We start from the raw sequence: 26,426 nt of genomic DNA, 5'->3' as shown, positions 1-26,426 counted from the left end.
ATTGTGTCGGTAATGTACCGAAGTGTCTGAAAGTGTTATTGTGTCGGTAATGTACCGAAGTGTCTGAAAGTGTTATTGTGTCGGTGATGCACCGAAGTGTCAGACAGTGTTATTGTGTCGGGGATGTACCGAACTGTCTGATAGTGTTATTGTGTTGGTGATGTACCGAAGTGACTGAAAGTGTTATTGTGTCGGTGATGCACCGAAGTGTCAGACAGTGTTATTGTGTCGGGGATGTACCGAACTGTCTGATAGTGTTATTGTGTTGGTGATGTACCGAAGTGTCTGAGAGTGTTATTGTGTCGGTGATGTACCGAAGTGTCCGACAGTGTTATTGTGTCGGTGATGTAGCGAAGTGTCTGACAGTGTTATTGTGGCGGTGATGTACCGAAGTGTCAGACAGAGTTATTGTGTCGGTGATGTACCGAACTGTCTGATAGTGTTATTGTATCGTTGATGTACCGAACTGTCTGAAAGTGTTATTGTGTCGGTGATGTACCGAAGTGTCAGACAGTGTTATTGTGTCGGTGATGTACCGAACTGTCTGATAGTGTTATTGTGTCGGTGATGTACCGAAGTGTCTGACAGTGTTATTTTGTCGGTGATGTACCGAACTGTCTGATAGTGTTATTGTTTCGTTGATGTACCGAAGTGTCAGACAGTGTTATTGTTTCGGTGATGTACCGTACTGTCTGATAGTGTTATTGTGTCGTTGATGTACCGAACTGTCAAACAGTGTTATTGTGTCGGTGATGTACCGAACTGTCAGACAATGTTATTGTGTCGGTGATGTACCGAACTGTCTGATAGTGTTATTGTGTCGGTGATGTACCGAACTGTCTGATAGCGTTATTGTGTCGGTGATGTACCGAACTGCCAGACAATGTTATTGTGTCGGTGATGTACCGAACTGTCTGGTAGTGTTATTGTGTCGGTGATGTGCCGAAGTGTCTGACAGTGTTATTTTGTCGGTGATGTACCGAAGTGTCTGACCGTGTTATTGTGTCGTTGATGTACCGACCTGTCAAACAGTGTTATTGTGTCGGTGATACCGACGTGTAAGACAGTGTTTTTGTGTCGGTGATGTACCGAAGTGTCTGATAGTGTTATTGTGTCGGTGATTTACCGAATTGTCAGACAGTGTTATTGTGTCGGTGATGTGCCGAACTGTCTGATAGTGTTATTGTGTTGTTGATGTACCGAACTGTCTGACAGTGACATTGTGTCGTTGATGTACCGAAGTGTCTGATAGTGTTATTGTGTCGTTGATGTACCAAAGTGTCTGACAGTGTTATTGTGTCGGTGATGTACAGAAGTGTCTGATAGTGTTATTGTGTCGTTGATGTACCGAACTGTCTGACAGTGTTATTGTGTCGGTGATGTACCGAAGTTTCAGACAGTGTTATTGTGTCGGTGATGTGCCGAAGTGTCAGACAGTGTTATTGTGTCGGTGATGTACCGAACTGCCTGACAGTGTTATTGTGTCGGTGATGTACCGAACTGCCTGACAGTGTTATTGTGTCGGTGATGTACCGAACTGTCTGATAGTGTTATTGTGTCGTTGATGTACCGAACTGTCTGACAGTGCTATTGTGTCGGTGATGTACCGAAGTTTCAGACAGCGTTATTGTGTCGGTGATGTGCCGAAGTGTCAGATAGTGTTATTGTGTCGGTGATGTACCGGAGTGTCTGATAGTGTTATTGTGTCGGTTATGTACCGAAGTGTCTGATAGTGTTATTGTGTCGGGGATGTACCGAAGTGTCTGATAGTGTTATTGTGTCGGGGATGTACCGAACTGTCTGATAGTGTTATTGTGTCGGTGATGTTCCGAACTGTCTGATAGTGTTATTGTGTCGGTGATGTACCGAACTGTCGGATAGTGTTATTGTGTCGTTGATGTACCGAAGTGTCCAACAAAGGATTACTGGTTCCTGGTCACGGTACAGTTTTTCGGCAAACCAGAGTTAGACTAGAGTCATTAATCGTTCTATTCTGTGTTGTAAACTTCCGTCACAGTTTGATTTTTGGGATAGAATTGTCAGAACGTCGGCAACGTGTAGCGTTATAAATGAAAGATAAAACTTATTGATTAAAATCGTTCAACGTAGAGACAATGAAAAAGAAATGTGATGTTTTCGTCATTATAAATTGTGTTTTTCCCATTTTTAAACAAACGTATAGTTTGAAAGAACCCCGAATAGAATTTATGGGAAAATTCGCGTCCAAAATAAGTCTTTTTATTGTGTCATTGTGTCAAAGCTGAACTATAATAATAGCTAAATGTACTAGTTAACAGAAACAATACATTCTTGCTAAATAATAAGATCATTATTTGTGTGTCACGGGACGCAAGTAAAGTGTCAACGTTATTATTGTGTGTTGTGAAGGTTTTACATTAAACAAGAGGCCCAATGGCCAAATCTAAATCTGAAATGAATACAATTCTTATTCTCGTCATCTAAAAATCCTTTATGAATTGTTTGTCAAAATCCGTCAGTTAGTTATAAAGAAGAAGTTTTTTGATAGTTGTGTACTCTGTAACCACTTAAGGCTCCTCCCCTCAGCCACTTCAGGTTAGCCTTTCTAACTCATGAGTGTAGATTATAATCCCAATCTCAAGTTAATAATTCCGATCAGGTTTTGTAATATCCGAGAGGCGAGTTCTGAGAATTTAAAAATAACCATTTTATACCAATTAAACGATGAGAAGAAGAGAATTTCGTAAACGAGAAAATGTTATATACTTCCTCACGCGACCGGTGAAACAAGACATTGTTAGGAGTACGACTTCCAGTGAAACGGGACATTGTAGGGAGTACGGCTTCCAGTGAAACAAGACATTGTAGGGAGTACGACTTCCGGTGAAACGGGACATTGTAGGTAGTACGACTTCCAGTGAAACAAGACATTGTAGGGAGTACGACTTCCGGTGAAACAAGACATTGTAGGGAGAACGACTTCCTGTGTAACAAGACATTGTAGGGAGTAAGACTTCCGGTGAAGCAAGACATTGTAGGGAGTTCGACTTCCAGTGAAACAAGACATTGTTAGGAGTACGACTTCCAGTGAAACAAGACATTGTAGGGAGTACGACTTCCGGTGAAACAATTTTTATAGTATGACATAAAACGACCTGTATTATCTTAGAACACTCATTGAACATATGGTCGAGAACAAGATCAGGATACTCCTCCACATGTGTTTGTGTAGAGGATAGGAAATTCTACCGAAGGGGTCATCAATGGAGTAAAACCTGAGGTTTTGCCAAGGGCTTGCTCCCGATTCATAAACCTGCGTGCGGAATGAACGGTTTTTTGACATACAGGAATAAAAGAGTACCAATTTTCTGTCATTTTCATCTTCATATGTCTAGCAAATATAACTAAATTATGAGAAATTTTCACTTGTTCTGCAAACTTAAAACGTTGAAATGACTTAATTGTGACGCCACCACGCGTAATGTGATTTAAGTATAACATTTTTGTACAACCCACGTGACTGCCTCCTACCCTGAACAGTTTTCTAATGTGCACACGCCGAGACAAGAGAAATACAATTCTTCTAAAATTATTACACTTTACAACACACCCGTGCATTAAAAACAGATGTCTTATTGACAAAAACGTTGTTTAAATGTATAGAAAATTAAGAAAAGACGCATAAATAACAAGATATTCCAAATATCTTGTTAAATTAACTCGCATACAATTGGTGAAAATGTGGGTTTAAAAATAAAATAAATCACGTGGTCACTTCCGTTCGTCATCGATAATGCCACACTTCAGGCCGAGCCACCGGAACTTAGCTCGGACCTCTTCCTGCATGAGTTCGAAGCACATGGCTATCAATGACAGGCCAAAAATAAGGTAGAACGCACAGATAATGAGTTTCTGATTATTGGAGAAGGAATATACCCCGGCCCCCGGAACAAAGTCCCCAAACCCCACCGTGCTGAGGGTGATGAAGCAGAAGTAAGACCCCACGAGGTAATCCCACCCCTCCCACATGGCGAACAGGGTCGCGCCGCCGAATATGTACGCCGCAATTAACATTAGGCTGACCAGAATCGGTACGCGCACTTTCTCGTTCTTGTTGTTTGTATTTGATGTTTTGTCCCCTATAACGATTGTGACTTCATCGTGTAACTCTCCCTTCTTTGAAGATCGGATAAGGTCTGCCTCTTCTTTCGTGGGCGTTTTAATGCGGCTATCAGATTGTCTGTGCCACTTGGCTTGAGACGGGCAACACAGCCATATCACCGCGAGACACACGTTCTTGTAAAGGAACCGGAAACAGTTGGCTAGGAAGGACCCCATATTAGCCAAGCACAGTAAAGTTAGAGGAATTCCGAAAAGAGCGTATACAACGGTGACCATCCGTCCATTGGCGGTTTTCGGGGCTATATGTCCGTAGCCTGTAATATATAAAAAAAAAAAATGAAAACATCAATAAATGTAAATTCAACATACAAGTGATATGTCCTGATTTTATCGAATCATTTTCTATTTTATATATTTGTTTAAGTGGGCAGAGCGTGCAATTTTATTATGTAATCTAATACAAGTGACAGGTATGCGTCTACTGATACCTTTGTACCTGTGGGATTCCCTAATGTCATCATTCACTGTCCGGATTACTCGTCCCGCCGACTGGCTCCTATTTATAATTGATTATGCAGATCGTGTCTCATGATACTCGGGTTACATCGCCTCCTCCATCGTTAATACAGCTAGAGAGTGCTAATGTTTTCTATTTACATACCCATTAAATCACTAAGGAAGGGTTTGTGTAAATACCAAAAACTCAATACGAGCATGTTAAAAGGGTCATGTTATTCTGAATGAAAACGCATATTCGACGGAAAACCGGACGTAATTATCGGAAATATTTAAGTGCACGAACTAAAATGGTTCCTCTCTTTAAATAAGTGTTGAATGAAGCATAATATTTTTATATGTCCGCTTACATGTTGCATTATCTGCCCATGTCCTGCATTATGTAAATCACGTAAGTTTACGTGACCGAAAAGTCAATGATCACGCCATAAAATTGACAAGACGACTTTTATAAACGGATATAGATCCTTCCTCGAATTATAATTAACACTTCAATTGAATGGCATGTGACGTCATATTCGTACCAGGAGTGAAGTCCTTTACTCTAAATAGTAAATGACGTCACAGCACCTCTAAGTGGTTTCTGACGTCACGGCATTACGCTCTAATGTGTTCAGTGCTTTACTCTGAATTGTTTGAATTGACGTCACTGCATCACAAACTGCAAACATGAGTACAGTATTTTACTCGAAATTGCATATGGTCACGGCATCTAAATGGTACATGACGTCACGGCATGGCGGATTGCTGTCAGGGATGGACGTAGCCCTATACTCTTAATGGCCTATGACGTCACTACACCACCAATTGTTATCAGCAGTGCAGTCCTATGCTCTGAATTTGATATGACGTCACTACACTAGAAATTATTATCAATGGTGAAGTCCTTTACTCTGAATGGTATGTGACGTCATTACACCAGAAATTACTATCAGGGGTACAGTCATATGCTCTGAATGGTATGTGACGTCACGACACAACTTGTGTAGTCCTGTACTCTGAACGATAGATGTATATTTATATTACATTTCTGACTGATAAGTTCATATATCAAATATATACTTTATCTGTAATTGTACTTCTGAGCCTAATCTTTCAACGTAGATCTAGGTTATACCCAAGTTGGTTGATTGCTACCGTTTTGTCTAGTTATACTCAAGTTCGTTGATTGTACACAGCGCTACCGTTTTGTCTAGGTTATACTCAAGTTGGTTGATTGTACGCAGCGCTACCGTTTTGTCTAGGTTATACCCAAGGTGGTTGATTGTACACGGCGCTACCGATTTGTCTAGGTTATACTAAAGTTGGTTGATTGTAAACGGCGCTACCGTTTTGTCTAGGGTATACTCAAGTTGGTTGATTGTACAAAGCGCTCCTGTTTTCTCTAGTTTATACCCAAGTTGGTTGATTGCTACCGTTTTGTCTAGTTATACTCAAGTTCGTTGATTGTACACGGCGCTACCGGTTTGCCTAGGTTATACCTAAGTTGGTTGATTGTACACGGCGCTATCGTTTTGTCTAGGTTATACCCAAGGTGGTTGATTGTACACGGCGCTACCGATTTGTCTAGGTTATACTAAAGTTGCTTGATAGTACACGGCGCTACCGTTTTGTCTAGGATATACTCCAGTTGGTTGATTGTACACAGCGCTTCCGTTTTGTCTAGGTTATACTAAAGTTGGTTGATTGTAAACGGCGCTACCGTTTTGTCTAGGATATACCCAAGTTGGTTGATTGTACACGGCTCTATCGTTTTGTCTAGGTTATACCCAAGGTGGTTGATTGTACACGGCGCTCCCGTTTTGTCTAGGTTATACTCAAGTTGGTTGATTGTACAAAGCGCTCCTGTTTTCTCTAGTTTATACCCAAGTTGGTTGATTGCTACCGTTTTGTCTAGTTATACTCAAGTTCGTTGATTGTACACAGCGCTACAGTTTTGTCTAGGTTATACTCAAGTTGGTTGAATGTACACGGCCCTACCGTTTTGTCTAGGTTATACCCCAGTTGGTTGATTGCTACCGTTTTGTCTAGTTATTCTCAAGTTCGTTGATTGTACACAGCGCTACAGTTTTGTCTAGGTTATACTCAAGATGGTTTATTGTACACAGCGCTACCGTTTTGTCTAGGGTATACTCAAGTTGGTTGATTGTACGCAGCGCTACCGTTTTGTCTAGGTTATAATCAAGTTGGTTGATTGTACACAGAGCTACCGTTTTGTCTAGGTTATACCCCAGTTGGTTGATTGTACACGGCGCTATCGTTTTGTCTAGGTTATACCCAAGGTGGTTGATTGTACACGGCGCTACCGTTTTTTCTAGGTTATACCCAAGTTGGTTGATTGTACACGGCGCTACCGTTTTTCTGGTAAATGATTCCATATAACAAACGTTTTTTCTGTCATTACGCCTTGAATATTTTCGGCAGAGCCGATTTAAGATCGAATTGTGATTTGCCTTGGGGAAACACCTATGTTATATGACGCGCTAGGTGGCGCCATGTGTACCAAGCTATCTCTTGTTTAACTTTGTCAACAGGTTGATACATCTTTTAATTATAGAATTTGAGACTTTCTCGACATATTTTCCAAAACGGAATTTTGTAAGGTATCCTAAAATCGGAATATTGACCTTCTCTATAGCTTGGCAAAGAATCCTTATTCCCAAACCATAATTCCTTGACTGAAACTCAGCAGGAAAATGTGATACAACCTCTATAGACAATAGTTTTTGAGGGTTGGAACGAGAAAGTACATGACACAGAACCTTTGTAATCAATTGACAATAGGAGGAAACACGAGAACCGAACACACATTCTGTCCCGGTGAGGGTGATTGCCCTCGTATTGTGATGCGCAGATATCGTTATACTCAGCAATTTTATGTGCATATTGAACATATAATCATGTGTCGATTTCAACAGTATTGCGTCGTGTATTTAGCTCCCAGGGGCCATATAAACCTTTTACACTAATGTCCCAAGTCCCCGTGAACGAGAGTTGCTCAAAAACATTTCCGCGTGTCACCAAGGGTCGTCAGTAGGAAAAGGTCGACAGAATTAGATGACATCAACAAAATGTTTTTGTATGGCGGGGAGCCAGCTATAATAGTGTTGACAGCTGATGACCAGTATGTAAATTTGACAATATCCCTAGAGGTAACCGAACCGGAGTATCACTTAGACGTTAGACAAACAACCATCTTTTAGAGAAACACGAGTTGTTGAAATGCTATTATTATTCTAGAATAACGGCTGAAATGACAATTCAGACAATCGTATCATACCAAGCATGTCTGATGATTCACGAGGGATAGCGTTTAATTATCGGTGATACGTTCAATTTTTAATCCATGCCTTATCCAGCACGTGAGGGAACACACCTGAAGAAAAAGCGTATCCCTGTAAAACGATATTCATAGAGGGCGGAGCTATCTCAAGGGCCCGAAGGGCCCGTGAGAGCGAAGCTCTCCCTATAGGTAACACGTATGTAAGAAAAATAAAGATTATTCACAATACCTATGGAACTGAAATACTTGTCTTAACATGGCCGCCAGTCGCAGGCGCTGTGGTCTCCGCCATCTTGATCTCGAAACAAGTTCTCGTTTGCCGAGTCTCGAACAAACGTTACATTTTTGTAAGATTTAAAACTTATATCTAACTATAGGATACGTAAATATTTGATACTTTCCGGTTAAAGATGTAAATTCTCTTGACATTACGTTACCGGCTACATTGCTCTAGCTCTGAATGGTCGAAAAATTATTGTATCGGCAGTGTAGTCTCGTTGAATCAGACGCTTGCGCAGACAACAAGAGTCTGGTTGAACGAGACTATCACGCAGAGTTACGGTCCTTGCACTCCCTACGACAACTCTGGGTAGAGATTGCAGTGGTATATATTTAGAAAACGGAATATCAACAAAACAACGTGCTGGTTGTCAACAAAAAGGGAGTTTATCACAGTGACGCATAATGATAGGATACAAAAACATACAAGTATTTTCATAAGATTTTTTTAATTGATATTTTGCACGAATAAAAATAGAAAAAAAAAATTGAATCCATACTGTACTGTAACATTTTCATTTTTGATTACTATCTCATAGCTATTTTTTTATTCATAAAAGAAAATCTGCTGTTTTACAAATCTGCACGATTTAAAAAAAAATCTATACAGTTTTATGTGCTGAACTGATTCAATTTCTAATTGAGGAAACAATACATTTTCTCTATTGCTAAAACTATACATAAAGCAGAGACATATAAAGCATATAGTCAGTAAGTTGCTGAAACAAATGTATTCATCCACAATATATATCTGTTGACTCTCTTGGCTGCAATGATGGGTATTGAAAAATGACAAAAATTGTGATTTCGCATATTCTTCTTATTTTTAATAGAAACTTCATATAAATCCAGTTTTTATAGCACTGAACAAATTAATTTTTACACATAAAAAGCACAAAAATTGTAAAATACTTTGCATAAATTCTCTCTGGATACAATATTTATAAATCATTGAAGTTAAGTTTGAAGTAATTCGTAAAGATATATACATATATATATATGTATATCTTTTCGTGGATATCAGATAACTATGCTATTATACATGATTAACAATATCCATCCTAATATGTTTTATTTCAATGTCTTTGTAGAATATGCTGCACTTGATTTTTGCAATGGATTCAAGAGGTGCAAATTTAAATACTTATATAGAGTCTAATGAACCTTTCGCATTCTCACATTAATGTCATGTCATCATACGCCTAGGCGGAAAACTTCAAGATATCAAACATCTTGTCAGCCAAAAAGAAATCAAGAAAGGAAACTTAACTGTAATATACACTGTATAGCTATACATGTAGGTCTGATTTAGTAATTTAACACATCACTCAATGCTTGAAAGAGTACAGTACCGATATTCCGATACATTTACAGTACAACCTGGCTCCGCCCTCACTAACGGCCGTGCCGTAAAACATATTATTCTGAAGAGAAGTATCATTGAACATTATTTTATTGGTAACCCTATACTCGCTCTCAACATTAATATCGCCAGGAAATTTTCATATATATATTTATACCGACATAAAAGAAAGCGTCAAGTCGCGTGAATGTTTCCAGAACTGTTCTTTGTCACAACTTCCGGTGATGTACCGCAGAAATCGGTCGCGCCAGTCTGTCAATGGTTAAATTACTGTCAACAAGATTTATTTATAAATCTATCAGTGTCAGATTAGGTGCCAAACCCTGGCATCGTAAGTCTCGATCTTGTCTCGAATTTAATCTTTACTCAATCACAAGTAAACAAATCCTGATTTCCCTAGATTTAATTCAATCATATCCCGTTCTCCCGTCTACTGGGAACTGCGAAATCGCCTGTATGCTATATCTCAAAGTCTGGGGGTTTTGATTGGGAGGTTCAACGGCGATTCGCCGAATCCGGCAAACAGTGTCACTTTGGGAGGGCGCATTCGACTCGATAGATCGAAGTCTAAAACAATTGGGTCCTTAATACCTAACCGTGACCTTTACGCGTACTCAGTCAATGAAGTCAAGTACCTTTGGGAAATGGACAAAAACTGCGGAAAATGTGAAAATCGACCGCAATGTTGGGTTTTAAACAGGTCAATGGTGCCCAGCAGGAAATAAGGGACATGAGGCTGACCTTGGGCGGAATTCCCGACCATCACATCAATTTACTGATGAGTATATGGCGTCAAAATCAGCAGGTGTCATCGATATTGTTAAAGTCCGTTGTTAGTCCCAGACTTGTGTGATTAAAGCGACCGTCCTAACGGTATAACCTCGAGGCAGACCCGTGGTATCAATAGGTGTACATGTTGATTAACTAGTGCAACGTTCTACCGTCACGAAAGTAGTACAAAAGACTTTTACATAAAAGAAATCTCAAAAACTGTGTTCAAAAGTAGCAACATTTTAAATATATTGCATCATTCCTATACATATAAGTCGGGAAACTGTTTATCTCTGGTTCAAAAAATATATATTTTCAAAAGTTTTGTAAACAACTGTTCCTCTCAGGACAATAACGCTGATGATACTTGCTCGTTCTTCAATGCTTAGGAAATTTGGTATTTCCTTAACAGGTGTTCCTTCGTTAATAATGATTAGGATAGTAGTTCCTTCGTTAACAATAATTAGGCCAGTAGTTCCTTCATTAACAATAGTTAGGCTAGTAGTTCCTTCATTAACAATAGTTAGGCTAGTAGGTCCTTCGTTAACAATGGTTAGGCCAGTAGTTCCTTCATTAACAATGGTTAGGCAAGTAGTGCCTTCGTTAACAATGGTTAGGTCAGTAGTTCTTCTTTAACAATGGTTAGGCCAGTAGTTCTTCGTTAACAATGGTTAGGCCAGTAGTTCCTTCGTTAACAATGGTTAGGCCAGTAGTTCCTTCGTTGTCAATGGTTAGGCCAGTAGTTCCTTCTTTACCAATGGTTAGGCCAGTAGTTCCTTCGTTAACAATGGTTAGGCCAGTAGTTCTCTTGTTAACAATGGTTAGGCCAGTAGTTCCTTCGTTAACAATGGTTAGGCCAGTAGTTTCTTCGTTAACAATGGTTAGGCCAGTAGTTCCTTCGTTAACAATGGTTAGGCCAGTAGTTCCTTCGTTGTCAATGGTTAGGCCAGTAGTTCCTTGTTTACCAATGGTTAGGCCGGTAGTTCCTTCGTTAACAATGGTTAGGCCAGTAGTTCTCTTGTAAACAATGGTTAGGCCAGAAGTTCCTTCGTTAACAATGGTTAGGCCAGTAGTTCTTTCGTTAACTATGGTTAGGCCAGTAGTTCTTCGTTAACAATGGTTAGGCTAGTAGTTCTTCGTTAACAATGGGTAGGCCAGTAGTTCTTCGTTAACAATGGTTAGGCCAGAAGTTCCTTCGTTAACAATGGTTAGGCCAGGTGTTCCTTCGTTAACAATGGTTAGGTCAGTGGTTCCCTTGTTAACAATGGTTAGGCCAGTAGTTCCTTTGTTAACAATGGTTAGGCCAGTAGTTCTCTTGTAAACAATGGTTAGGCCAGTAGTTCTCTTGTAAACAATGGTTAGGCCAGTAGTTCTTTCGTTAACTATGGTTAGGCCAGTAGTTCTTCGTTAACAATGGTTAGGCCAGTAGTTCTTTCGTTAACAATGCTTAGGCCAGTAGTTCTTCGTTAACAATGGTTAGGCCAGTAGTTATTCGTTAACAATGGTTAGGCCAGTAGTTCTTCATTTACAATGGTTAGGCCAGTAGTTCTCTTGTTAACAATGGTTAGGCGAGTAGTTCCTTTGTTAACAATAGTTAGGCCAGTAGTTCCTTCGTTAACAATGGTTAGGCCAGTAGTTCCTTCGTTAACAATGGTTGGGCCAGTAGTTCCCTTGTTAACAATGGTTAGGCTAGCAGTTCCTTCGTTGTCAATGGTTAGGCCAGTAGTTCTTCGTTAACAATGGTTAGGCCAGTAATGCCTTCATTAACAATGGTTAGGCCAGTAGTTCCTTTGTTAATAATGGTTAGGCCAGTAGTTCCTTCGTTAACAATGGTTAGGCCAGTTGTTCCTTCGTTAACAATAGTTAGGCCAGTAATTTCATTGTTAACATAACAATGGTTAGGCTAGTAGTGTTCCCTTGTTAACAATGGTTAGGCCAGTAGTTCCTTCGTTAACAATAGTTAGGCCAGTAATTTCTTTGTTAACAATGGTTAGGCCAGTAGTTCCTTCGTTAACAATGGTTAGGCAAGTAGTTCCTTCGTTAACAAGGGTTAGGCCAGTTATTTCTTTGTTAACAATGGTTAGGCCAGTAGTTCCTTCGTTAACAATAGTAAGGCCAGTAGTGCCTTCATTAACAATGGTTAGGCTAGTAGTTCTTCGTTAACAATGGTTAGGCCAGTAATTTCATTGTTAACAATGGTTAGGTCAGTGGTTCCCTTGTTAACAATGGTTAGGCCAGTAGTTCCTTCGTTGTCAATGGTTAGGCCAGTAATTCCTTCGTTAACAATGGTTAGGCCAGTAGTTCTCTTGTTAACAATGGTTTGGCTAGTAGTTCCTTTGTTAACAATGGTTAGGCCAGTAGTTCCCTTGTTAACAATGGTTAGGCCAGTAGTTCCTTCGTTGTCAATGGATAGGCTAGTAGTTCTCTTGTTAACAATGGTTAGGCCAGTAGTTCCTTCGTTAACAATGGTTAGGTCAGTGGTTCCCTTGTTAACAATAGTTAGGACAGTAGTTCCTTCATTAACAATGTTTAGGCCAGTAGTTCCTTCGCTAACAATGGTTTGGCCAGTAGTGCCTTCGTTAACAATCCTTGTTAACAATGGTTTTGCTAGTAGTTCCTTTGTTAAAAATGGTTAGGCCAGTAGTTCTTTCGTTAACAATGGTTAGGCTAGTAGTACCTTCGTTAACAATGGTTAGGCGAGTAGTTCCCTTGTTAACAATAGTTAGGCCAGTAGTTCCTTCATTAACAATGTTTAGGCCAGTAGTTCCTTCGCTAACAATGGTTTGGCCAGTAGTGCCTTCGTTAACAATGGTTAGGCCAGTAGTTCCTTCGTTAACAATGGTTAGGCCAGTGGTTCCCTTTTTAACAATGGTTAGGCCAGTAGTTCCTTCGTTAACAATGGTAAGGCCAGTAGTTCCTTCGTTAACAATGGTTAGGTCAGTGGTTCCCTTGTTAACAATGGTCAGGCCAGTAGTTCCTTCGTAAACAATGGTAAGGCCAGTAGTTCCTTTGTTAACAATGGTTAGGCTAGTAGTTCCTTCGTTAACATTGGTTAGGTCAGTGGTTCCCTTGTTAACAATGGTTAGGCCAGTAGTTCCTTCGTTAACGATGGTAAGGCCAGTAGTTCCTTCGTTAACAATGGTAAGGCCAGTAGTTCTTTCGTTAACAATGGTTAGTCTAGTAGTGCTTCGTTAACAATGGTTAGGCCAGTAATTTCTTTGTTAACAATGGTTAGGCTAGTAGTTCCTTCGTTAACATTGGTTAGGTCAGTGGTTCCCTTGTTAACAATGGTTAGGCCAGTAGTTCCTTCGTAAACAATGGTAAGGCCAGTAGTTCCTTTGTTAACAATGGTTAGGCCAGTGGTTCTTCGTTAACAATGGTTAGGTCAGTAGTTCCTTTATTAACAATGGTTAGGCCAGTAGTTCCTTTGTTAACAATGGTTAGGCCAGTAGTTCCTTTGTTAACAATGGTTAGGCTAGTAGTCCTTCGTTAACAATGGTTAGGCCAGTAGTTCCTTCGTTAACAATGGTTAGGCCAGTAATTTCTTTGTTAACAATGGTTAGGCCAGTAGTTCCATCGTTAACAAGGGTTAGGCCAGTAGTTCCTTCGTTAACAATGGTTAGGCCAGTAGTTACTTCGTTAACAATGGTTAGGCCGGTAGTGCCTTCATTAACAATGGTTAGGCCAGTAATTTCTTAATTAACAATGGTTAGGCCAGTAATTTCTTAATTACTGGCCTAACCATTGTTCACGAAGGAACTACTGGCCTAACCCCTGTTAACGATGGAACTACTGGCCTAACAATGGTAAGGCCAGAAGTTCCATCGTTAACAATAGTTAGGCCAGTAGTTCCCTTGTAAACAATGGTTAGGCCAGTAGTTACTTCGTTAACAATGGTTAGGCCAGTAATTTCTTTGTTAACAATGGTAAGGCCAGAAGTTCCATCGTTAACAATGGTTAGGCCAGTAGTTCCTTCGTTAACAATGGTTAGGCCAGTAATTTCTTAATTAACAATGGTTAGGTCAGTAGTTCCTTCGTTAACAATGGTTAGGCCAGTAGTGCCTTCATTAACAATGGTTAGGCCAGTAGTTCCTTTGTTAACAATGGTAAGGCCAGTAGTTCCTTCGTTAACAATGGTTAGGCCAGTTATTTCTTTGTTAACAATGGTTAGGCCAGTAGTTCCTTCGTTAACAATGGTTAGGCCAGTAGTGCCTTCATTAACAATGGTTAGGCTAGTAGTTCTTCGTTAACAATGGTTAGGCCAGTAATTTCTTTGTTAACAATCGTTAGGTCAGTGGTTCCCTTGTTAACAATGGTTAGGCCAGTAGTTCCTTCGTTGTCAATGGTTAGGCCAGTAATTCCTTCGTTAACAATAGTTAGGCCAGTAGTTCCCTTGTAAACAATGGTTAGGCCAGTAGTTCTCTTGTTAACAATGGTTAGGCCAGTAGTTCTTTCGTTAACAATGGTTTGGCCAGTAGTGCCTTCATTAACAAGGGTTAGGCTAGTAGTTCCTTCGTTGTCAATGGTTAGGCCAGAGGCCAGTAGTTCCTTCGTAAACAATGGTAAGGCCAGTAGTTCCTTTGTTACCAATGGTTAGGCCAGAGGCCAGTAGTTCCTTCGTTAACCCAGTGGTTCCCTTTTTAACAATGGTTAGGTCAGTAGTTCCCTTGTAAACAATGTTTAGGCCAGTAGTTCATTCGTTAACAATGGTTAGGCCAGTAGTTCCTTCGTTAACAATGGTTCGACCAGTTATTTCTTTGTTAACAATGGTTAGGCCAGTAGTTCCTTCGTTAACAATGGTTAGGCCAGTAGTGCCTTCATTAACAATGGTTAGGCTAGTAGTTCTTCGTTAACAATGGTTAGGCCAGTAATTTCTTCGTTAACAATTGGTATGTATTATTTTATCATTTGTTAGCAATAAATAGGAGAATTTCTTCTATTTTTTCGTAAACAGTTCTTAGAAAAGTGGAGTTCCTCTATCTTCTAATGTTATTTTGGAGCTTTGTTAAGAATGCAAAGGAGAATGATAAGAGAACATGTTTCTTTGTTCTGAAAATTAAGGATAGTTGTTCGTTTTGATGAGAACGTGAAATAAATATAGTTGTTCGTTTGTTAAGCACATTTACGATACAATTGATGTATTTGTTTCTTTGTTAGAACTACTTAGGACGATTCACTGCTGTTAGCCCTGAGGATAAATGGTCCTCTATACAAATTTGTTGTTATCCAGTAATAAAACAAATGAAGAATATCGACCCAGACAACAGGAGGACACTGACGCTGTACACCAACTAATTACAACAAAGTTGTTTACCACGCCAAGGTAGAGTATAACCCCGCTACATTTAATGATAATTACATCCAACAGACGTCCACTACACTATATACATTGTATATCACAAACAGGTACTTTACGGGTGATGCCTTATTGTTAATGTCCAACTTACAACGGACCGGCGTATGTCTGCCAGAACTGTACTTAATATGCACTGAAAACATTTTTTACCATATAATTGAAAAATCAATTTTTGAAAAGAGACCCATACCTTGGGGAGCTTTAATGAAGACAAAAGCATAAGGACCGATGAAATGAACGTAAGAACGAATCAACAATTATGTTCCGAGTGTGAGAATACCACGGACCAGGAATCGAACTCCGGACTCGCGACCATGACACTGTCTACCCAATGAGCTACGTAGTCAACGGAAGTAGCCTGGCCCAATCCGTTCCTGATGTATAACTGCGTGTTCGAAACAAATCCTAGTACTTGCCTGCAGTGTCGGGACAATGAGCCATGAGTATGACAAGCGCGACTTAACCCTTTACTTAACGTTATTACTTAGCTTTAGGCTACCAGATAAATAACATTCAAAGTTCAACACTAATGACAACTGTCTAGATCCTAGATTCACACCTGACAAAGGCCGCAAAAGGTGTTTTTTTTGACAAGTTTAATGGCATGTAAGAAAGCCACATCCTACAGTTGTTGACAACCGGAAGTTTACAAACCAAACGGTGAACCATCTGACATTTTACCTTTTCATAAAAACCGCCATCAGATATTAAAATGTACTAAACCCTACATTTTTTCCAACGTAAAATACCTGCAGATTTTATTCAATAAATAAATTGTCAACGATTAAACTTTTAATTTATAAAGGGGAGCTATATTTAACTGGAACAAGTTTTAGGCAGAGATTACAATGAAACACTTGCTGATTGGCCAATATAGTTGCACCAGTCCTTAAGTACATATTACACAGAAATACGAAAAGCCTGGTTAATGGATTATTGTACACCAGATAATAACTATTATACGGGAGTGTATATTGTATACTTTACACAAGCATATTAAGCTTAACCGTTTGATGGTTGATATACAGCTACAATAGAGCCATTCGAGTCTGTATGATGAACCCTTTCTATAGCCACAAAGCTCGTCAGCCCAGCCGAGAATACACTTAGTTCAAACGCGGTCATGTAGACGATATTGCCAGGAAATCCCCTATGTGTTTGATCCTAGTAGATGCTTTCATGAACTGTTCTGTGTCACTGGTATTAACGGGTCGTGTATCAATAGGATAAACGGATACGCAGTGTTAGGGTTATAGGAACCCGACTTTTTCATGTGGCCCCTCGGGTGTCTAATTAGAATGTGTGATTCGTCAGAGAAATTAATTTAGGGGCTCTGTGTAGGAAAATCAACCACAACCAAAATAGGATCACGCGTGCATTGCTAACGCAAAAATATAGAAGCAACGCCAATGTTAGTGAAATTCACCAAAGTTTTCTTTAACTCCAAATGACATCTATTAATTAGGACTCAAACTAATAGCGATCTCTGTAAATAACAATACTAAAGCGATACATTGAGATTAAACTATATGTATAAGCTAACGGGCATCATGGAAGTGATGTCACGATACAATAAACTTCCGGATGTGACGTTACCAATATAAATGCAGTGAATCAATAATGATAGCATACAATATTAATACTATCATCAAAAGATAGAATAAAATGTGAGTAAATAATGGTTATTTAATCGTATACGAGTACGTCCGGTACAATATATTAATGCTGTTCTTTATGCTGTACTTTAACTAACGTGATTTATTTAATCAATATACAAGATACAAGAAACTTTATTTAACGTCGCATACAGATAAACAATGAACATTAGCTCTTGAGAGCTATTATTGCGACAAACATATGTAAAAATAACAATAAGATATTATATTACAAGTAAATGGAGATAATCACATATGTTAATAATAAAACAGTAATAATCATCACAGAAAAAGAAAGTATACATATCCCAGGTTTCTAAGTGATTGGGAGTGGTAATTTAAATGATAAAAAATTTGAAAGGACCTGGAACAAAAACTTGGAGAGTTAATGCGTTACTGTCAAGACTAATGGAATATAGTCGTACAGAAATAGATACATGTAGCGGTATCTGACGCGCGTTCGATACGTTTTGAAGCAGTGTCTCAGACTAACGCCTCGAAGACAGCATAAGGCAAATAAGACATTTGTAAATAGGCATTCAAACCAGACAGATTGATATGAATCCCACGATCATGAAAAAAAATATCATTTGGAACCAAAACGAATGATATAGAAATAAACGAAATTTCTATATATAAAACTGAATGTAATTCCATGTATGCCTGTCCTGATTCCGTCCCTCTATAACCGACACGTTTGACGTATATGTTCACTATGATGAATATTGTTTATGATTGAATGGTTAATGTAACATCGTGACCATTGCACTGGCACTCATCAAACATGGAAGTGCTTGAAGACATTTGCTGTTCGCCATTTAATTGGGACGCGTTCGTATACAACACTAGCTACAAAATATGGAGGCGTGTTCGATTAAGACAAATATCTTTATCTTCGCCACATTTATATGATGTAAGATGTCTGCCGTCATTTGTCTGACAATACACGGTTTATATATGATACATATATGTTTTCACTTGCTAATACGTGTGAACGCCGCACATTCCCATTGGTACAGCCCATCCGACCTAACCGGCGAGTAGACGAATTGTCAACAGACACTCATTATTAATAACAAAGCAAACATTTTGAACCTTTTATCAGTAACAGACATAAAACACAAACACAATTCATCTAAAATTATTGTGTAATCAGCGAGTTTGCATAGTCCGATTAATCATTGACTAATGTCTACACACTTAAAACGCCGCACACGTAGGATTTTAAATATTGATATCACGGTTTTGTCAACAACGATGATTGCAAAAAGTAATTGTCCACAGTTGATCAATTTAACCTATATCAAAATACTTTCGACAAAACGAATCAATTACCACCGCTGATATGATTCGATATTTGTAATGTACACGAGTTTGTCGCCTCCGCCACGCAGTTGAAAACAAGTTTAGGGCAGAATCTGTTGATACAACCAAATGTATTTCTTTCTTTTGGTTGTAAATAACGAAGTTTGTATGAATGGATATTTGGCCGAATTGTGTAATATCAATATCTTACTAATGAAGTAAAAACTTCATTATATAACTTTAACCTTCAAAACGTAGCAGTTATTTGAATGCAATTTAGTACGTCTTCAGAAGTACATTTGAAGTTTGTTTGTTTGTTTGTGATTTTGGGCCATGGCCATTTTAAGTACAAGGCTTTGAAAAGCACTGCTTTATACAGTCAACGATAATACATATATAGTTCGTAAAGCGATGTGTTCGATTACCCTAAAGGGCATGTCACACCTAGCCGATTTGGATCGCCGGAGCTATACCGGAGCACAAATTTGGCGATTTTCGGGGATCGATACTAGTACGGCAGCGCAACGGTATCACACCGCTTAGAACGGTGGTACATCGTCAGGACCTAGTCAATACCTCGGCGAAATATAGAGCAACGGCAGACGACGCTAGACATTTTTGACCATGCTCAAAAATGTCCGCCATTGCGCTGCCGGAGCGAGCAACAGGACTACAACGATAATTGATTGGCAGTACTCCGCGGCCGGTAGGGCTTCGTTAATGTCGGTAGATCACCGGTAGCGCCCCGTAATGGATCGGCGGTTCTCCGGTGGCCTCAATGTGTACCGTACTGGTACCGATGTGATACCGTAGTACTACCGAATATCACCGAAGTAGAAATGATGCTACCGTAACATCGGCAGCTCAACGGCATCACTCCGCTATAGCTCCGGTCAACGATGGCACATCGGTAGAACAACGGCGGCGCCTCGGTATAACATCGGCGGCGCCTCGGTAACACTGAGGTGTCAGAAAAGTGGTATTCGGTAGCACATCGGCTCTTACATCGATGGAACAACGGTATCACAACGGGATTGCCGGAACTACATCGGTATTGCTACGGTCAATTTAGATTTTTCAAGTTCTTTCTCGCCGGAGCTGTGCCGATTTTCTCGCCGTTGTTGTTTTTTTTTGCTCCGGTTTAGTCTGGCAAGGTACATCGTTAGTGTTTTACAGGTCATTAAAGGGACCAAATACAGAAATATTTGTAGGCATCAGGCATTTTTGGAAAAGCACTTGCAAGATATCTACGACCAGCTACTGTTCACTAGAACTTAGAAGAAGTAATGTTGAGCTACCGATCGAATGTGGCAGATGAAATATTATATCTAGATAAGGTCGTTTTTATGACAGAATGGAAGCTAAGATGAATTATCATTATTTAATTGTCGCGACCAACACACACTGAATAGCTAGAGAAACAATTTCTAGCAGATGTTTGAAAGATCTACCTATAAAAAGTTCGATATCGTACGTAAAATCAAACTCAAAACTAAAATTGACAACGCACAATTAAGATAGTTCAGGCAAAATTATCCTGATTGACATTTAGAATAAGATAATCCTATATACTACAAAATATTTGTACTAAAGATAATGGTTCCATTACTGAAGTACCTCTTCTGTCATACGTAATCCAAACCCTCGTGGTCGTTAGGCGTTTTATCTTGATAATCCGAAGGAAAGGGACTCAATCGTATATGTATTCGTCCTATTTTAACCAATAGTTCGTCAGCTCAGCTTCAAGAATCTTAATTGTCTACAATCAATATCCATTATACCAAGTCAGAATTGTATTACATTATATAAACTGGCATCCGTATTGGTCATAATTTTGTTTTAATCTCTGAGCGATCACTTTATCATAACTTTGATCTTTTGCGTTTTAAACAATAATAATGGGGGGGGGGGGGGGGGGGGGGGGGGGCATTCGCAGTGTCGGCTTTTATGCTATAAATTTAATTAGGGGATAGAACGTTGTTTTGAGAGGCTATACTGGCGATTAGAACATGAAATTTGGTTTTGAACTCGAGACCGATAGGTCGAGAACATGGAATTTGGGTTTGAACTCAAGACCGATAGGTCGAGAGTTTAAACCAAATTTCATGTTCTCATCGCCAGTATAGACACGAAAATCAACGTACTATCCCCATTCTAACACACCTTAATAAATATACTACGCTAATATGTTTAGAAACATTGTATTTCCTTGTATAAAAGTACTTTGAGACCTGAACTGGCGACGTGTCATTCTGCAGCGGACTGACCAATCGGAAAGAAGCTTTCAAAAGTCGGTCATTTAGCCCCGCCCATACTGGCGAGAGCTCGATCTGTATGTTCGTGAACGTCCTGTTACCAAAGTTTATACGACACATTGGGATTAATATTGAACAAGTTCTTACATTTCCATGGTCCGTAACCAATCAAAACACGCGTTGCAAACGAATCGTGTTAGAATGTGAAATATACACCATTTGGCTTACACCTTTCTAAAAATTCTTTCTGAGATTGGCAAGTATAAGTACGCTGGTTTTTGCTGGCGTTTTTACCTAAGGATGATAAACCATTCAGTGTTGAATAAGTCTGCCCGTATTGTGTATACCCTCCGCTATCAGCATACTTATTTGTAGACCAGACACCAGCTTGATCTCCTCAGTACACTGTAAAGAACGACAACTCTCGCCATGACAGGAGCATGAATAACCAGCAGTACATATTCTACACAGATTCCGGAAACCCATTGTGATCATTGGCTCTATGTAGCTCGACCAAGTCCAAAGGACATTCATATATGGATTGAAAACGAGTGTTTTCAACATTATTGTATGAACTCAAATCGGTTACATCCATATTTGATGAAGCCCTCTAGCGCTTCACGTAACAGGTGTATGTTACTTATATGCAATATGTATTTTATATTTACAGTTATTAGCAATCAAAAAGTCCTTAAATTAGCGCTATCTGTGTATGTGTATCGCTGGAGCCAGCGACAATCCTGGAGCAGCCTAAAGCCGATGTCGAAATAGTATGCGAGACCAGTAAAGAGTAAAAAGACACTGATCCAATTGCGTTGATAATCCTATACAATTTCTTCTGAGAGTGTTAATAAAGGGACTTGCAATCAATATAATTAAAATTCGATCTTTGCATCGCTCCTGTTTACTGATATGACGCCGCGATTGACTTGAAACAGAAATATGAAATACTCAAGCATTGAAATGTATTCCGTTGCCATTCACAGTCAATATGAACGCCAGCTGAAAATGACCAATTGCATGAAGCACGCTAGCTAAGTGATGTCAATTACAGAAACCCACTTTTAGATGACGTAATAACGTATCATTGTAATATGGATGAAGGAGAAAAGGAACCCCCTTTCAGCGTAATAACTTGTCATCATGAGAAGGGTTTGTATAACCCCCGTTTTGATGACGTACTCACCTATCGGTGATAGAGAACAGTAACCCCCGTTTTGATGACGTACTCACCTATCGATGTTATCGGTGATAGAGAACAGTAACCCCCGTTTTGATGACGTACTCACCGATCGTTGTTATGACAGTGATAGAATAGAGAAGTGCCCCCGCGAATGACCACTGCACCTCCCCTTCGCCGTCTTTGCCATCCCAACCATTCTCCTTCGTGGCCTTGTAGATAAGAGTCTGGAAGTCCCTGAGGATATCGTCCGCGGCCACGGTCCAATTAGCCGTGTGAAACACGTTATAGAGGAACGTAATGTTCCAGAGCCTGTCAACCTGTACCTTCCGGTTTGCCGCTACATTAGCACGTGCTGTCTTTTCATAGGGAGCTTCCAGCTCCTTGAAAATGAATCCCCCGAGAATTGAATAGGCGACAACGAGAGAACACATTCCTATGTGGGAGAAGAGAAATGCGACGAACTGCTTACAACATTTTATGCAACGTTTGCCTCGGCGATTTTGAGATTTGGCACGAGTCTGAGGCTTTTTGTTGAGTGCCTTTGAATGTGGTGAAGATTTCGGATACACTTCGTGATTTTTGTGTTTTCTTGCTTTTCCGCAAAAACAACATGCGCAGCAACCTGACTTCCGGCCTGGAGGGACGTTGTAAGGATCATCGCCTTCACTACAGTGCCCGTTTTCAGCAGCTGTGAAGGAGACATTTTCTTGGTGTATGTCATCGTCTCGTCTGCTGCTTACTCGACTCACCCTACTCACGTTCAGATGTATGTCGTCTTCGCCGTCATGAACAATTTCAGTGTCGGCCTTGGAAAGTATCCTTTCGATCTCCTCGTCACTTCCGGTATCATAATCTGACATATGTTCCTTGATACTTCCAGATTCCATAATGACACAATTGTTTGATCTTATTTCACCTTCTAACTAGACTTGTTTGCACTGTATCCCGACATCAGAAGGTATATCTTGACTGATGTATCGGACTGACATCGGCTGGCAGGACACCTCCGCTGCTCGTTGCGTCTTTCACGGCCATTTTTATCGTGTCCATCGTGACCTCTGACCCCGGATCTTGTGGAGTGGCTTCCCTCTGTCGTTATAACATACCATCATGTCCTGTAAAAAAAAAAGCGTCTGATATAGTATATAACATCAAAGTCCTTATATATATATATTCAAGTCCTTGTGATGGTTAAATATAAAAAACAAAAGACAAAAAAATCTTGGACTTCCCTAGCGCTTTCTCCTCTGTAGAGGGGTTTATCAGAGGGTTCCTCTGATGAATCTCTAAAGAGGAGAAAGCGCTAGGGAAGTCGAAGAAACTCTTGTCTTTTTATATATATATATATATATATATATATATATATATATAGATAGATACAGATAAGTTACAACCTTTCTCGATCTGCATTGGTAAACATATTTTTTTGGATAAAACCAATCAAAACAACTCAGCATATACATGTACCTGATAAACAATTCCCTACCTGGATAAGTGAAGTTAAAACCTATGACGATCTCCCAAACCTGTGACGTAATTATATCTCTGTGTATATAAAACAAAGCGCCTTTATCGGAGAGAGAGGGGTGGAACGGTTTATAATTCAATATGTACAGTCTAACTGTTACAATAATATTCACTCATAGACCTTCTAACGTCAACTAGAGCATATTACCTCATAACATAGTTCCTCATGAAGAACAAAATCATACACTTGGGAAGATATAACTCCGCGGCTACTTCTATGGTATTTTCTGAATGGGACTACATTAAGAAAGTCTCCCTATATCTAGATTACCAAAATAATGAAATATAAAGTAATTGTATTATTTTTTGTCTGAAAAATCATATATACGATTCTTTATAAACACTGCATTTTTAAAATAATACCTTATGAAAAACGATCCTGTCGTTTTTAAAGTATGATTGGTTTACAGCTTGTGTGTCCCACGGTACCAAGCTCTGTCCGAGTGCCAGCACTGAAGGTATTACTCACTCTAGTGAATTATGTACGTGCGTTTCGTTTTATAAAAAAAAATATACCAACACGTCTGACCCAATAACAAGTGACGTCATTTAGATGTGGATGTTCCGGTCATCGCGTGAGGTAGGGCCCCGTCAATTGCTGCGAAGGTGTTTTCGAGAGAGTTCCAAGTTACAATGTTAATCTGTATCTGGTACTTGATCGTTAAATTTCTGACAAGATTCAGTGCTAAGATTCCACCTGATGTCACGAAATTGTTTAAATAACCCGAAGATGTGTGTTCTAGTTAGCAAGTTTATCTCGGTGTTTAATCTGTAAACACGTAATATCCGGGATAGAATTACGGCACGCGACATGTTATTAACACCACCTCGAGCACGCGAGTACGATCGACATTCTAGCTGAAACACGAAGATGTGGAGTTCGTGTATAGTTTCGTGGTAGATATATGTATAGTTAGTGTAACAGAGGTTATTATTTTGTCAATGCCTCCGCTAGGAGTTGAACCCGGGACCTCTGGTTTACTTATGTTACGTCCTACTGAATGAGCTGAAGAGCAATTCTCCCTAGCCGAGACGGTAGGAAGCGGCTAGTATTTTACCAGGGTGACATACTCCCTTTCCATGGGTCATAGCGATTCCTTTGCAAGTATCGCTGAGTATTTTTGTCAAATCCCCCGGGTCCCTATATATATGTGGGCGCCAATGTAATAGAGTTTATTATTTGTTCAATGCCTCCGCTAGTTGTCGAACCCGGGACCTCTGGTAGGAAGCGGCAAGTAGTTTACCAGGGTGACATTACTATTGTCAACGCGCTAATGATCTGTTCGACTGCTGAGTTCACGTGCTGTCGCGAAGTAATGGCAGCAGTCACCTCAGGAAACGAAGAGTCTACGTCATTTATTGCGAAATATTCAGCTTCGAACACATAAAATGTGTCGCTGTGAAGCTACCTTATTAAATTGACGACAGTAGCTGGACTGGGACGTCCATGTTCCCAGTGTACTGTGCCGTCTGACTGTGAAATATACTTGTGGTATATGGGCGCCTCGGTAGTGGCCGTATATCTGGTACAGTGTGTTTATATACGACGCATTTCACATAAAGTACAATTATCTTCCCCGATCATAAAAACAAAAGTATGAAATGTTGTGTCTACAGCGAGAAGATATTTATTTAATTATTTCGTGTCAATGAATTTCCATCGCTTGCATCTACATGTTTTTTGGGGAAGGCAACTTAACATAAACAAATATTCCTGACAAACCAGCCACCGATATTTTCAGTACTTGTGCAGATAGACGGTTTGCAACGAAATAAAAGAAAACAAAATAGGATGAATTTCATAATAAATCAAAATTTCTTGTCTATTAAGATACATCATCAACTATTTAACGCGAACGCTCTACAACAGCTGACGACCTCCTCGATGACGAGAAGGCAGATAGCGGAAGGGGCATGCGAATGATACTTCCGGGGATACTTGGGCGAGAAAACACGGCAGACTCTGTCGACACAGGTGTCCCAAGCAACCGAGTTCACTAGAATCATCGCTAGAATGTGACGTCAATAATCAAAGCCGTGAGTAAATCTCACTGTGGTGACATAATCTAAATTGACAACAGCAACATTTTGCAATGGCCATTACATACTTAAATAAAACTCCCATTTCACCTCGATAAAACAATCCTTGCAGCAGACACCGAAGATTGTGTTTTATTGCATTGACGACTATCGCCATGTTTATTGGTGTTGTGGTGTGGGAGGTAGGAAAAAATCACAAGTAATCAAACTTATCTCGTCAGAATGCACCATTCGATGTTTAATATATATCAAGTTACTTATATATAGCATATAAATACACAAAATGGCACGTCTCCAAACCGGTGAAGAGGGATACCAAACACATTGTCAGTGATCTAAACACACAAAACATCAGTGATCGCCGTACCCTAAGCGGCCCTCGTTTACTTTTATCCTTACACCGTGTTCTGTAGATATCATTTACGTTTTCTCCGTATATCACCTGATACGCTTGTGATTCGCTAAACAGGTGGCAACAAAGTGTACAGGATATACAACTCTGTGTGTTTATTAAAATTTAACATTTGGTGATGTTGTTAGTTTAATGAGAAATGATATAATTCATTTTTATTCAAATTATATTGGTAGATTTCATACCTCCCATTAAAACATTCCTGAGCTGTGTGTTGTTTTACCAGTTCATGGCTCACATTAATGCACCATTATTAAAAGCTGTTTATCAAATTGTTCGCGGGTTCATACAGTGTGCTATTGGCTTCTTTTCATATTCGTGGGATTTTGAGGATCGTCGTCAATACAAATATTATTACGGCATGCAGAGGGCTTTTCATA

General features: G+C 39.6%; 1 protein-coding gene across 3 annotated transcripts in view; it reads right to left on the bottom strand.

The window, feature by feature from the left end:
* Nucleotides 1-1,600: 1,600 nt before the first annotated feature.
* Nucleotides 1,601-26,426, bottom strand: part of LOC110448160 (TWiK family of potassium channels protein 18-like) — a 65,863-nt gene continuing 41,037 nt past the window's right edge. For all 3 annotated transcript variants that reach the window (XM_021494259.1, XM_021494258.1, XM_021494260.1), the window contains 2 exons: nucleotides 22,174-23,182; nucleotides 1,601-4,415 (listed from right to left, as the gene is read on the bottom strand). In XM_021494259.1, coding sequence (XP_021349934.1) covers nucleotides 3,751-4,415; nucleotides 22,174-22,954 — 1,446 coding nt within the window. In that variant the 5' untranslated portion in view covers nucleotides 22,955-23,182 and the 3' untranslated portion in view covers nucleotides 1,601-3,750. The remainder of the gene's footprint in view (nucleotides 4,416-22,173; nucleotides 23,183-26,426) is intronic.

Source organism: Mizuhopecten yessoensis, unplaced genomic scaffold (assembly GCF_002113885.1).
Source record: "Mizuhopecten yessoensis strain PY_sf001 unplaced genomic scaffold, ASM211388v2 scaffold3853, whole genome shotgun sequence".
In the NCBI taxonomy this organism is placed as follows: Eukaryota; Metazoa; Mollusca; class Bivalvia; order Pectinida; family Pectinidae; genus Mizuhopecten; species Mizuhopecten yessoensis.
The sequence above is the reverse complement of the archived record's forward strand: the minus strand, read 5'-3'. Positions and strand labels throughout refer to the sequence as shown.